Genomic DNA, 14,446 nt, shown 5'->3' with positions numbered 1-14,446 from the left:
TCTTATTTTTATATTTCTCTTTCTGTCTCTTGCATTCCTTCTATCTCTTAATTCTTGAAAAAAAAAAAAAGGGCGCCCGCTTATCTCGAGTCAAGGGCAGGTTGGGGCCGGACTTGTGCTGGGGAGTGGCAGGCACAGCACGCGGAGACCCGATTGTGCCACTTTCCCGGGCACCCGGCCGGCACTGGGCGCCCGCAGACCGGCGAGTAGCGGGGAGAACACCTCCTGACGCCGCCCAGTCCCCGGCTCCCGCCCGCCGGGCATCAACACAAAGGTCCTGCGGCAGCAGCTGCGCCGCGCTCCTCCTCCCCGACCAGTCCGAGCTCCGGGCCGCGTGTCCATTGGCCCGGAGCTCCAAGGGGCGTGGTCTCACACTCCGCCCTGCCCTCGGCCACGCCCCAAGTCCCCGATCTTTTCTTGCAGTCGAAGAGCAGCAGCTGGAGGAGTAGGACGTGTTGCCAGGTAAGTGGCTGGTCCTGGGACCCTAGGGAAGGGCGTGATGGTGCGCGCGGGATCTCCGGAGCCGCGGGGATGGGGCCGAGGTCTGTTCTGCTCTTTTGCTTCCCCTCTGTGGGGCCTTCTCGTGCTCCAGCTCCGTGATGCCCCCCCCCCCCACTACCCCCGGGAAGTGCTCCAGTCGCCCGGGCTAGTTTGGGGAGCGCGGGTTACTCACCGTCCCCAAGGGGAATCGGGTGGGTGTGGCCACAGCAGCGATACTTGTCTGACTTCGGTTAGTACTTCTCTCTGGGCCACCTGTTTTTTGAGCGTAGGAGGCGCGCCCTCTGTGCTTTCTGGCGGGCTGGAGGTGCTGGGGACTCGCGGCTAGAGGAAGGCGGAGCTGTCCTCGACGGCCGGGCCTCGCCAGCTGCATGCTGGGCGGCGGGACAGTAGCCAGGCCCGGAGAGGGGGAACCGCCCTGACCCCTTGCGGTTGGCTGCATGTAGGGAGGAGGAGCGGTAGGGCGCGCTCGCTTGGTGTTTGCGCCAGGATGGGGGCCTTAGGGCATAGAGGAAAACTTCACCGGGACTGGCGGTCTTGTTTACAGGCCGGAAATGCAAGGTTGGGTTTTGCTTTTTGTTTAAAAAAACCAGGCTCTGAACTCACAGTTTTCTGGGGTTGCAGTTTAGGTCTGTGCAGGGTCAGCTGTAGATTCCCACTAGGCCTGGATTCTGAGAGATGGAGGTGCCCCTTTGCAAAATAGGAGACCCCCCCCCCCCGCCGATTGGAATAGAGGGAGCTGGCTAGCCTAAGTGTCTGGAGAAATAGGGGCTTTTAAAAAACCTTCCCCTCTTGACTATTCTGTTGCTTCTTGGTGCTTTTAGTATGTTCTCTCTCCAAGCTGAAGCCAGAGGGAGAGAATGAAAAATAATTGGTCATTAAACCAGTAGTGGTGGGTTATGCCTGCAGTCCCAGCACTGGGGAGGTAAAAGAGGATTCAGGATTCAGGTTCAATCTGGCTCCATAATTAGTTCAAGGCCAGCTGCTGTAAATAACTTCCTTCTCATTCCCAGCACTGGGGAGACTAAGACAGGAATTGTCCACAGCAAGATCCTTCAAACCACTTAAAAACTTGAATTACAATCTGTGTCCCATGTTTCTGTTCTTTGTCCTATTAGGCTCAAACTTTCCCACAGGGCCTTCTCTAGCGGCTTTGTGACTCTTGACTGTTCAGTGTGTCCCTAAGTGATCCTTAAGCCTCAGCTCAGCCATTCCCTGGTTTGGGACTGGGGTCTCCTCAGAGTTTGGCCTCCCTCCCCCCATCATCGCCTCTTGGGTGACAGCCTGGTTGCCACTCTGTGCCCTTGCATCACCTCACCCTCCAGGGTGACCATGAGCTGAATTGGGGTCAGAATAAGCTGACTTCAGCCCAGCCTAGGGTTGGGGGAACTGGCTTTCTTAGTTCTGCTGAATGCAAGGGGAAGACTGGTTTGTGCCTCCTATCTGGCAGCTGTGGGAGGGGAGGGTTCTCCCCATGCTCCTAGTGTGACTATGCACACCAGAGGTCCGCTATTGTTAAGCCCACCTTCTGCTCTGCAGTGTGGCTGGGACTGCCTCTATAGCTTTGAGCTACTGGGATTTGTGAGGTCCTTGTCAAACCGAGGCAGGGAATTAGCGGGTCTAGGAGAAGACGGAAACAATCAGGCTGGAAGGTGAGCAGAACTGGGGGGTGGGGTGAGGCAAAACAGGGCTAGGTTTGATGGAGAACAGAGGTCTCCTTGGCCTGCCCCGTGGGATGGCGTTATTGGAAGGGACTGCTTTGGGTTTCTGGACTCTAATCTGGAGCTTCCAGCTTCCTGGCAGTTGAGGGCGGGGAGGGGGAAGGGTGGTCCCAGCTGGGCTGCTGGAGGCGCGGTGTTGTCTCCTAATCCTGTGCTGTTTGCTCTTCTGTGTTCGGAGGCCCCGCCCCTGATATCCCCTGCTACTATCACAGAATTCTCTCTTCTCAGAACAATGGAGCAGCATGTGGCTGGCTAGCCTGGCTGCTGTGAGCCTCAACAGCACGTGCACGCAGGAAAACACACACCCCTGCTCCTCTCGTCCTGTGCCTTCCAGGATCCCTGTGTGTCCAGTTTAGCTGATCAGTCTTAATCTTCCCTTGGCTCTGGGTTCTTTTCTGCTGGTCTGGCTGAGTTGGGGGTGAAGATGAACCTTGCCATCTCAGTTCGTACATGTGTTCCCCTCCCCAACGGCCTGCATCTTGGGAGCTGGGCAGTTTCGCAGCAGCTGTCCCTTAGAAAGGCAGACTTGGGGGCTTCTGGGAGCAGGTCAGTGCTAGAGCCCGAGATCCGGCTTCCCAGAATCAAAAAGCAACCTTGGGCAGTCCCCAGCTAACTGACCAAGCAAAGCCATGTTAACTCCACCCACATCTGTGGAGTTGGACTTCCCTTTTTGGCCACTGGCCAGAGATTCCTGGGGGCACTAAAGTGTGGTCGGCTGCATCTGTTTTCAGCTGCTTCATGTGACAGGGAAATGGTGAGGTGTCTGCCTGTCAGGCTAGCAGGAAGGGGATTCTCATTTCTAGTGCTTATGAACCCGTATGGCATCAGAGAAAGCACTGGCTTCTCCCTCCATGGCAGAGGCGCTGATGCTTTAGTCCTTCACCTGAGTCTTTAACCCACTCACCAGTGGCCAGGCTCTGGGCTGGCAACTGCCAGCCCAGTGCCTAGCTGTAGCTACACACCCTTGCAAGATTATAGATCTCCAAGTGAGCAGAATAAGCTTTCAAGAGGTTCTGGCCATGCCCAAGAAGGATGCCTCCAGCCTCCTCAAGCTCTTGTTTCTCCACCTTTCACTTTCCTGCCCTTCAGGGGCTATGAAGCAGACTTCTTTCACTGAAGTGTAAATGGCCTACATCACCTAGGTTCCCTTGGTAAGCAAGCACCTGTCTCCCTACCTCAAAAGATCCTTCCCTGCTGGGCGCGATGGCTCACAAAACACCTGTAATTCCAATATCAGAGAGGCTGAGGCTGGAAGATTGCCTTGAGTTTGAGGCCAACTTGGGCCAGTCTCAAAAATGGGAATGGGAGGCAGGGGTAGACATGTTGGAAACTGGGGGCTTTGAGACACAGAAGGTGCTGGGCCTGGCCAGTTGTATTAACACAAAGCAGCACTAGGTTATGGGGCAGGCTATCAAGGGGCTGGTGAGGCCAGACCGCTGTCCAGTTGGGCTCCCAGAATCTTCCAGGGCTTGCTATAAGGCCTGTGGAAAATTCCCAGGCTATTTTCGGCTAGAAGGCCCCTTTGCCACATTTCTCAGTATAGGAGTCTGACATGCTCTCTCTGGTGGACAGTCAGGGTGGGTGTAGCATTCTGCCCTCCAGACCCTGGCTGTCTGGCTCAGGGGTGCATTTCTCACCCTGAGGTGTGTTGTGCAGTGCCCCACCCCACCCCCATCCCTCAGTGAACATTAGAAAGCCCCGGGTCTCTTGCTGGTACTTGAGGGTGCTTCTGGACGTGATGTCCACAGCTGGGGATGGGGGCAGTTGGCAGAGTGCCTGCCTAGGATTCAGGAAGCCCTAGGTGGCATCCAGCTGGGCTACATGAGACTGTCTCAATAACATAGTTAGAGGGGAAGCTAGGCACTATTTCCTCATGCACACGGTGACAAGCCTGTGCACACACAGTTGTGTGTGCCCTGCCCCCTCCTCCCCATATCTATGGCCACTTGGTCATACACTCATAAGCACATCACCCCACATAATTATGCAGATGTGTGTTATTGTGATGATGTACGTAAACATGCTTCCATATACATATGCATGTGCACACTACATGTTCACATACAGAAAAACACACGTGGGTACCTAGTCTGGTAGTCATGACATCACCATGGGCATTTCATTTTGTCAGAATTTGTTTTTGGCAGAGGCTCACTAGGGTCTTTCTAGTCCTGAGCCCCTTCAGGCAAGAGCCACAGCCCCATCTTGAGCTCCCAGTGGAGCATCATGGAAGATGGGCGGTGCCTTTTCCAGGGCCACGCCTGGTTTCGGCAGGCAGAGGGGTAGAGTGGGAGCTGAGGCTGTTGGAACTCCAAGCTACGGGACTGTTGCTGATCAGGGCTACGCCCTGGCGTGTGCAGGACCAGAGAGGCCTCCTGGATAGCCCTACCCCAACCCCAGCTGGCTTTTGCCCCCTTCTAGGACCAGCTGGGGTGGGCTGGCTCTGACAAGTCCAGCTTCCTTTCAGCTCAGGTAGCCTCAGGAGTTTGGGGAGTGGAACAGCTTTGTGGGTCTCCCAGCTCCCACCCCTACCTCAGGGGCTTCATTTCTGGGTTTCAGTTTCTTCCACGGTCTAGTCAGTGTAGGTGTTTTACTCAGTACACACCAAGGGTGCCCAGCCCAGGACATCCAGGGACCCTTGTGTTGCCCTTAGTCTTATGCCCTCTGAAGGCCATGGGCTTCCGAGGGCCTTTCCAAGGAAGAGGCTGGGTTTGGGGCTTGAGGGGACGTGAGTGGAGAGTGAGAGAGTCCTGTCTGGAGCAGGGCACGAGAAGGGTGTGAGTAGACGGGCGGAAGAGGCAAAGAAGGGATGATGACAGCCATGGTGATGCAACTTGGTTCCAGGTCTGGCCCTGCCCCCTGAACCTTACTTCCTGCTCCTGCTGGACTCCCACACACTCCACACTGGCCTGGAAGCACAGAAGGCTCGCTCCAGTCTTAGGCCTTTCCACACCCTGCTGTCTATTCTTCCTGGAACAGCCTCCCTTTGTCATTGTTTTCTTTTTGAGATGGTCTCTGTAGCCTAGGGTAGCCCAGACCTCACTGTTCCTAGCCTAGGCTGGCCCAGAGGATTCTTTAGCTTCAGCTTCCAAAGCACTCACATTACAGGCAAGCACCAACACCCCTGGCTTCTCTCTGATTCTCAAATGTCTGACTGACTCTCATATTCCAGGTCCATCCGGCACTCCCACCTCATTAGTCATCATCCCCTTTGTTAGTGGTCCTTTTGGCAATCTGTGACCCCACCACCTTGTGACACTTGGATTTACCCGTTTATCCTCTGGTTTCAAGTTCTGACCTGTGTCTCCTGTATCATGATTATGGCTTGATATTGGACATGTTTGTTGATGTTGAGTGACTTTGTGATTGCAGTTTACAGCAATAATCATAGCTAGTTCTTGTTGCTTGCCTATTGTGGGCAGAGCTGTAACCCTCACACTTGTACGTATTACTTCATTTAATGTTATGATTTGTGTGAAGCTGAAACAGCTTCCATTTCTCAGATACAGAAACTGAGGCCCTGAGAGGTTGAGTCACTTAATAATCACTTAGCTGGCAGGTTCAGGAAGATATGAACTGTCCCTGACTGGGGCTGGGGGAAGGGAGGACAGGCAGGGAGGCTGTTTAGGAGGGGAAGTTCTTTCATGCTGATGTCATCTGGTCCCGATGGTCTCACCCTGCTGTCATGGGAGGATGGGTGGGGCCCACTCTCCCTCTCTGGGCCAACCTTCTTCCCAGAACTCCTGGCATTGGAACATTCTAGGACTCTATGACCTGTGCTGGAGACCTGACGGCCAGGCCAGCAGCCAGGACCTCTTCAAGGTGGGGGCTTCTCTGAATCTGTGGTCCTGCCTGGCTGGGGCCAGAGCTAGGAAGAGGTCAGTAGTCACCATGTTACTTCTGGAAGGCTGGCCAGTGACACCTCTCCAGCCAGGCAGGACTGAGTCCCCAGAGAGGGGCTGGGCATACAGAGGACCAGTCTCAATCTTTGGGGAGACAGGCGCCCTTGCACAGCTCCTGTCCCCAAGCTCCAGGACTCCAAGGTAGAGGGTTGGAACGTGAAGCAAGTGGGCCTTGCTGGGCAGTGCAGGAGGAAACGCAGCCCTGGGGCCATGGAGTGGGAAGAAGCTGGCCCTGAGCTGGGGCCAGGGTCCGGAGAGCTGAGGGGGCTGGAGGTGTAGCTCAGTTGGTGGAGTGCTTGCCTAGTGTGCACAGAGCCCTGGGTTCAATCCCCAGCCTCACAAAAACTGAGCATGGTAGTATACAGCTGTAATCCTCGCACTTGGAGATTGAAGCCTGTGTGGGCTACAGGAGATCCTGAAAACAAAGCAAAACAAACAGCAAACCCGAAGCTGCACTGTTTAGAAGATAGCCACAGAGACACACAAACCTGCTCAGGCCTGTTTCTGTCCCACTGGCTTCCTTGCTTCTGCTCTCCCATCTCCATCCAGATGTAAAGGGACACCCTGGACTTGATTCTGAGCCCTGAAAGACTTACCCGAAGACTGACCCTTGAGCCAAGGTGGTTGGTTGGTCTCACCCTATCCCTTTTGTGTACAATGCTCCGCTTCCCGAATTATCGTTTTTTTTTGGACTTTTCATTTGGTCTCAATGTAGACTAATCTGCCTTGGCTCATAGCAGTCCCTTGGCCTCAGCCCATCCCACTCCTTGTAAGAGCCACTGCCTTTGTCTGCCTGAATCCTTACCTCTGAGGAGTGGCTGAGGGAAGTGTCCCTCACAGCAGGGAGTGGCACCTGGGGCTAGGTGTGAGTGCTGGGAATGCTTCTCCCCTGGGGACTTAAGTGGTGACCCGCCTGGCACTGAGCTCCTGGCACTGAGCTCGGGCAGCCCCTCAGAGAACCTATTCTGGCCTGTGACCCAGAATAAGGGAGGGTTGTTCTGTGCTCTTAACAATGAAGTCCTGGCTGAGGTACTACCTCCTGCTCACAGTATTTACTTATGTCGTAAGCATTCCAAGGTCTGTTTCGGGGACAGAGAGGTGCTAGCTTAGGGAATTGCCTGATATATGTACCTGTGTATATGTGTGTGTGTGTGTGTGTGTGTATGTGTATGTACTTGAGACCACAGAATAACCCCAGTTGTTGTTCTCCCAGGTTTGTTTATTTTGAGGCAGGGTCTCTCACTGGGACCTGGGGTTCTCTGATTAGAAGGCTAGGCTGGCTGCCCAACATGCCTTAGAGAAGTCATCTGCCTCTAACCTTCTCAGTGTTGGGATTACAAGTGCATATCACCATCTTAGTCTTTAAAAAAATTACTAGCTGGGCCATGGTGGTGAACACCTCTAATCCAGCACTTGGAAGGCCAAGGCAGGTAGATCTCAGAGTTTGAGGTCAGCCTGGTCTACAGAGTGAGTTCTAAGACAGCCATGGCTGCACAGAGAAACTGTCTCCAAAAACAAGAAAGTTGTATTTTTATTCTTGTTTAACTGTATGGATGTGGTCTGTGTGGGTTTGTGTGTGTGTGAGTGAGCGAGGTGTAAGCCAGAAGAGGTCATCAGATGCCCTTGGAATTGCAGGTGGTGTGAACTGCCTGATGTGGATTCTGGTTATTGAACTCCGGTCCTCTTCAAGAGCAGTGAGGACTCTTAAGAGCTGAGCCATCATCTCTTCAGCCCACACTAGGCTATTCTGTTATACATGATTCAAACACAGGTTCTCCTGCTTGTGTGGCAACTATTTTACTGACTAGACCATTTCACAGTGGAGATGGAGGGAGGCTGGTAGGTGCCATGGGAGCCCAGTGCTGGCACCTGAGCAGACACTTGAGCCAAGGTGTGACTACAGATAAGGTGATCTGGAGTGAGCCTGTAGGAGTCTCAAGCTATGTCCTGTCTAGTCTTCTGAGGCAGGACTCTGAGAGCCCCCTTCTCTCTGTAGGTCAGCCATGTCATCTGAGCCTCCTCCACAGCCGCTGCAGCCCCCCACGCATCAGACTTCTGTAGGGCTATTGGATACCCCTCGCACCCGGGATCGCTCTCCATCCCCGCTGCGGGGCAATGTGGTCCCTAGCCCTCTGCCTACCCGCCGGACAAGGACCTTCTCAGCGTAAGTCTCAGGCTGGTCAAGCACTGTTCCCCAAATGGGGCTGCTACCAGATCTAGCAGGATCTACTCCTAGAGACTAGATAGAAGTGCTAGTGAGAAAACAGGAGGGTGCCTTTAAAACTCAGGGTGCCATCCTTGCCACCCGTGGGAACTGGCCCCTGACTGTAGTGTTAAGTTTTTGGACTTTAGTCAAAGGAGCCTTTTTCTATGAGGCCGTGGGGGAGGGGTTAAAAGGAGGGGGGGGGGACGAGATACAGGACAATGATAGTGTCAGGGTAGCCACTGGCAGGTGGAGAATTTAGGGCCGAGAGGTGTTGCTAAGTTAGCTCAGTTTCCTGTTACCAAATGGACAAACAGGCCTGAGAAAAACACACCACGGTTGCCCAGTCATTTCTACTGCGTGAATGGCTCCCAGGGCTGAACACAAAGCCTGTGTGTGACTGTTCATGGTGGCCCCCAGTCAGGCCTTCCTGGGACAACTGGGAGAGTAGCTCCAGGGGAGTGGTGGCTCTTGTAGAGGACTGATGGCTGTCTCCTTGCATCTCCCTATCAGGACAGTGCGGGCTTCGCAGGGCCCTGTCTACAAAGGAGTCTGTAAATGCTTCTGCCGGTCCAAGGGCCATGGCTTCATCACCCCAGCCGATGGTGGGCCTGACATCTTCCTGCACATCTCTGAGTGAGTTAACTGCTGCATATCTGGAGGTTTGGGGAGGCTTGGGATGGAAGCCGAGGGGTACTGTTGTGGCCCATGCTATATGGGCCACTGTAATGGACGGTGCTGGGCAGGAGAGCATCTATGCAGTGCGTGAGGCTGGGCAGCAGCTCCGTGGGACAGAGACTGGGCATGTCTAGGAATTGAGTAATGTCTTGGGTATATGTCCACCACAGATGGTAGGAACAAGATGAGGACAGCTGTGCCTGGCATGTTTAAGTGGGTCTGAGTGTCCAGTGCCTGACCTGTGGAGAGGGTGTCCCTGGGATGGGGATATGTGTTGGCCTTCTTAAAGGAGGGGCCTGGTGAGGCTGGGGTCTGTTCCTTTTGCTCCAGGAAGGAAGCTCAAGGCTGGGCCCTTTCTCCTGCCACTTGCTCACTGAGGCTCTTCCTTCCTGTTTGAAAGCTTGCAGGAGTCTGGTGTGTGTGTGTGTGAGTGAGTGTGTGTGTTGGGGGCGGGGCACAAGGACCCCAGCTGTCTCCTCCCTATTTGGCTTCTTAGCAGCTTTTGGGTTTCCTAGGGATCCCAACTAGAACCTCTACCAGACCTCCTCCTTTGGCCCAAGCCTCCAGCCCACCCTGACTTCATTTTGGCTGGAACAGGGAATGAGTCTGAAGCTTGGGGCACATGCGGGACAAGCCTCCTGCCAGTGACTGACACCCTGGCCATGTGTCCAGTCTCACTCTGCCAGTGGCAGGCAGAGGCTTTCCCAGAAGTCCCAACCAAGTCTGAAACCACGGTTGGAAAGAAAGGGTGGTGTTGTACCCCCTCTGCTGAGATGGAAGTTCTAGCCCACTCTCCTCTGCCGCCGCAGCATGCATATACACCAGATCTGTTTAAAAGGCCCTGTATGCTTAAACATGCCAGGAATGTTTAAAAGGCTGGGTATGGTGGTGTATGCATCTTAATCCCAGCACAAGGCAGAAGTAGGAGGGTTGGTGAAAGTTTGAGGCCAGCCTGGTTCACACATTGAATTTGAGGCCAGCAAGGGTTACATAGTAATAAGACTCTTGTCTCAAAGAGTCAAACAAAATGAAATACTCCTTCCTACCTAGCACAGAGCCGAGAGACAGCTGCTAGATGCATTGTAACGTGTATGAATGCATGCATGGCTATATAAATATCCAGACAGCCTCTTTCCAGGACACAGTACAACCTGATAAGTAATTAGGGAGGAAGCACAGGGCAGGGTGATCATATGTGAGGGGCAAGCGTGCCTGATGGATTTGCCATGAGCTCTCTGGGCGCCATTGTTGAAACTAGGCTATTGGAAGCTTCCTGGTCCACATCAGAGAGGGGGGTGTGACTGCTCTGAGATTCTTTCATCACAACAAGGCAGGTCCAGGGAATGTTGGCCAGCCCTAGTGCTCAGGACCATCAGGATACTGCCCTTATTGTGAGACATGATCTACTCCCCACCCCCACCCCTTTCATCCTGCTAGAGCCCCTTTGTACTCTCTGAGACAGGATCTCAACGAAGTGGCCACATTTGCCCACAGCAGTCTTCAGCTCTCTGTGGGCCAGGTAGACCTTCAAATTGCAGCCCTCCTGTCTCTGTTTCCCATGTAGCTGGGGTTACAGCCTGTGCCACCGGGCTTGGCTTGTTAGGCACTTTCTGAAGGCTCACTGGGGGAAAAGAGGCCAAAGACATGGTTTGTTTCAGAGAGGGAGCCAGGATCAAGGACCGTGTGTAAAGGCAGCCAAGGAAAGCTGGTCTCTGAGTGGGAGTCTCATTTCCAACCACGGGCTCAGTTCTGATACTCGAACATCCTAGGCAGCTGGGATGTCTTTCAGCCCCAGAGAGGAACCACGACATGAGCTGGTAGAAGGGCAAGGAGGCACTTGTTTCTAGAAGGACTCTTGAGGAACAGGGAAGATGGAGTCTGTCCTGGTGTCCCACTGTGGGGTCTGTGGGGCCTGTCTTCTCTGTGCAGTGACTGCTGTGTGTGGTTGTGTGTGTGTGTGTGTGAGTCGGAACAGGAATTATGTGTGGTTTGTGAGCTGCCATGCGGGTGCCAGGCGCTGAACCCAGGTCTTCTGTAGGAGCAAATGCCATGACCCCCATGCCACCCCCACTGTATTTGTTGAGACAGGGTCTCTCACTGAACATGGAATATTAGGCTAGCTGGCCAGCCAGCACTGGGGGTCCTCCTGATTCTGCCTTTCTAGCACTGGGCAAGTACACCCCACCACACCTGGCTGTTTTACATGGGTGCTGGAGATCCGAACTCAGGTCCTCATGCTTGCAAGGTAGGCACTTTCTGGCCCGAGCCATCTCTCAGCCCTGACCACCGCTCTTTTCTCTCCTGCAGTGTGGAAGGGGAGTATGTGCCGGTGGAAGGCGACGAAGTCACCTATAAGATGTGCTCTATCCCGCCCAAGAACGAGAAGCTGCAGGCTGTAGAGGTGGTCATCACACACCTGGCACCAGGGACCAAGCATGAGACCTGGTCTGGGCACGTCATCAGCAACTAGGGACCTGCAAGAACCCCTTCTCCTGGGCTTGAGGGAGACTTTGGGGGAAGGAGGAGCAGGGCCATCCTGGATAGAACATTCTACCATACAAGATGGGGCCTCAAGGCAGGCGTGGCCCCTCTCAAGCATTTCCTGGAGGGAAGGAGTTGCTGGCAGGCAAGGGGTGCTCTCAGCCACCAGTGCAGCCTCCAGCCATTGCAACAAGCTCTCACTGTCTGAAAAGCATTAAAAGCATTTGAAAAGGAGAGGCACCTGCGGAGGCTGAGTGGCGAGGGTGCAGTCCCAGCCCAAGGCACCCGAGTAGGCCAAACGTGCTATTTTCCCAAATGCCCCCTCAGATCAAGCCTGTAAAGACTGTTCCTCAAACCCGAAACAGAAATCCTCAGATCTATTTGGCCCTCTGAGGGATGTCACCAGCCCTATGAAGACTTTCCATGACCCAATGCCCTGGTTGGGGGAGCTTTCCAGGGGACTTTGCCTCTTGGTGCCTTTGCAGCAGGTCTGTCTCCACCTTCTGGGAAAGACTCTAATGCTTAGGATCCCTGCTGTAGCACAGTAACCTGGGACTGGGCACTGACACCACTCCAGAGAAGGCTGTGCTTTCCCACTTGGCCTCTAGGGATCAGGCGGCCTCCATGTGGCATTAAAAGCCTATCATTAAAGTAGTGCTGGAGGTGGCTGTGGGGGGTGGGGAAGAGACCTCAGCAGGAAGGCCCAAGAGGGAGGGTGGTGCTTTATTTAAAAACAGAATCCAGGCTAGTGGTGCATGCCTGTAATCTCTGTCCTTGGCAGGTTGAAACAGCATTCTAGGCCAGCCTAGGCTACAATCAATGTTAAAACAAGGGCTGGGGATATAGCTCAGTGGTGATGAGTGCTTTACTTGCCCAGTGTGTGAAGGAGTCTCCGTTCCACTGCTAGCATAAACCCTAGGGTGTTGACACTGACCCACTGAAGAAAGGCAGCTTGCTTTCTTCTGATGGCCTTGTAAGGAGAGGAGTTGAAGGAGAATCAAAGGTATATTCTTTAAGACATGCCTAAGGATCTTTTCCCCTTCTTCCCTAGTGCTTGGGGAGCCCAGAGCCCTGGAAATGCCAACAGCACAGAGCTATGATGAAGCCTCTGCTTGCTTTGTTTCTTTTTTGGGTGTGTGTAGAGTTGGGGTTTGGGGGTGGGGGAAGACAAGCTCCTGCTGTATAGCCCAGGCTGGCCCCAAACTCTTAGCACCTTTCATGCCTTGGCTTCCTATTTGCTGGGGTCACAGGTGTGCCTTCATTCCCTGCTGATTTCTTTTTTTTAATAGCTCAGACTTCCACAGAGCCCTGTTTTGCCCCTGCCTGCAACACTGGAGAGCTGTGTTTCAAATGAATTGACCCCTAGACTTTTTGGTGGTTGGCTTTAGTTGTGATTCAAAAATAGAAGTAGTTGGGAAATGGGTTTTGAAATGTAGCTGAGAACTCACGTGTCAGAATAGGGACGCCCATTCTACGGTGGCGACTGCATTGAGGGCTGTCCTCCATCCTAAACGTACAAAGGTTGTGGCTTTCAGACATAGAGTAAAGTGTTTAAAAATGAGTTGGATCCCCAGAAAAAGCTAAGATGCAGTGGTGCATGCTTAGGTAGTCCCAGAACTGGGCAGGCTGAGCCACGATGCCTTGGGTTGGCCATCTAGCCAGCCTAGCCTATTTGGCTAGTTTGAGGTCAGAGAACCTATTTTTGTCTTTTTAAAAAAGTGCCTAGCACCTAAGAAACAAAAACGGGTTGTCTTCTGGTTCTACATGCATGAGAACACAAAAAATATGTGGATACACTTGTTAGGGTCTTGTGCAGTGGACTCCACTACCACCCAGCTGACCATCTTTGTTGTTGAGCTGCTGCTGACCATTTTTCTACTTGGTCAAATGTGGCCTTTTCCCCACAACAGGTTTGGCTTACTGACCAGAGGCTCTCTTGGGGCCAAGGAACAGAAGTCTAAACCCATACTTGCCATGACCTAGGAGGGAAAGCTCCCTGAGACTGACAACCTTCTGATATCCCACTGTTCCTAGTGACTGATACAGCTTTGCTTTCACTCTGGTATGGTTAGACTTTGGGCAGCACATGGTTGACCTGCTAGTGAGCCCTGTCCCCCACTGAGCTGGCAGGCTGGCCTCTGAATCCTTCTGCTCCACAGAACCCTTTGTAGGGGCTTTTCTTGTATGGTCAGATCACGTCAGCCTATAGACTTATCCCGGTGTTGGAAAAGACCCCCTCTGTTCAGAGAGTGTCAACTTATAGATAAGGAGGGACCTCCAGCATCCAGTGCTGGAGACTGATAGACTCCCAAATCTAGATGTTTGAGCCCATAAGCCAACTCTTTCTCAATAAAGTTTGTTTTGTGCAGGATTAGGTGACTGTAAAAGGTTGTGTGTGTAGTTCTGGGAGGTCAGGGTGCCTGCCACTCACATGGCAGACAGTCTTACAGTGTGCTTCTAACTGACAAGGTCCCTTTATTATTCCAACACAGAAAAGCTGAGTTCTGGAACAGGCTTATTAATGTGGTGGATTATGGGCAAATGCCCCGTGGTGGCATATGGGATATAGGTAAATGTGAGAAGGCTCTTGGGGTTCCTGTTGCAATGTTTGAAGGGGGCCTTGAGGCTCTCCAGGGACCATGTGGGGGGATGGGAGAGGAGGCTGCCCCTCATATAGATCCTGTGGCTCAGAAGGGTAATGGTGAGGCCAGCTGCCTTGGAGCAGAGGAATGGCAGGTTGCTGATAGGGTAATGACAACCCAGGGTGGGGTGGCTTTACCAAGGGATGGGGCTTTTGATGTTTCTGTGACTCTCCCAGAGGTTGGGGAAATAGCCAGCCCATCAGGCCTGTTCAGGTAAAGGCCAGACAAGATGAGATGATCACATACATTAGCCTTGGGTTTCTCCAGGTAGACTGGTGTGCTGGGATGGTAGGTGTGCCCAGCATGGGGTAAGGAAGAGGA

General features: G+C 53.3%; 1 protein-coding gene across 6 annotated transcripts; it reads left to right on the top strand.

Annotated features, from left to right (window-relative positions):
* The first annotated feature begins 385 nt into the window (after window positions 1-385).
* Carhsp1 (calcium regulated heat stable protein 1) lies at window positions 386-13,854 on the top strand. 6 transcript variants are annotated; one of them, XM_021184872.3, is made up of 4 exons: window positions 386-462; window positions 8,118-8,285; window positions 8,838-8,960; window positions 11,310-13,854. In XM_021184872.3, exons 2-4 carry the CDS (start codon window positions 8,125-8,127, stop codon window positions 11,470-11,472), a joined length of 447 nt encoding a protein of 148 aa, XP_021040531.1. In that variant the 5' UTR covers window positions 386-462; window positions 8,118-8,124; the 3' UTR covers window positions 11,473-13,854. The 6 variants fall into 6 exon arrangements, with proteins under 6 accessions (XP_021040531.1, XP_085688372.1, XP_029326196.1 ...); XM_085832246.1 differs by lacking the exon at window positions 386-462 and adding an exon at window positions 510-542; XM_029470336.2 differs by lacking the exon at window positions 386-462 and adding an exon at window positions 955-1,059.
* Window positions 13,855-14,446: the final 592 nt, after the last annotated feature.

This window comes from Mus caroli, unplaced genomic scaffold (genome assembly GCF_978045245.1).
Source record: "Mus caroli unplaced genomic scaffold, Mus_caroli_1 scaffold_17, whole genome shotgun sequence".
Taxonomy (NCBI): Eukaryota; Metazoa; Chordata; class Mammalia; order Rodentia; family Muridae; genus Mus; species Mus caroli.
Note: the sequence above shows the minus strand (reverse complement) of the source record. Positions and strands in the feature narration are given on the sequence as shown.

Bases quoted from the DNA above. Each gene is read 5' to 3' on its own strand.
- Carhsp1 (XM_021184871.2), top strand. From the start codon at position 6,111: ATGTTACTTCTGGAAGGCTGGCCAGTGACACCTCTCCAGCCAGGCAGG. The intron at 6,263-8,117 runs GTAGAGGGTTGG...TTCTCTCTGTAG, and splicing joins CCAAGCTCCAGGACTCCAAG to GTCAGCCATGTCATCTGAGC. The intron at 8,961-11,309 runs GTGAGTTAACTG...TCTCTCCTGCAG, and splicing joins ATCTTCCTGCACATCTCTGA to TGTGGAAGGGGAGTATGTGC.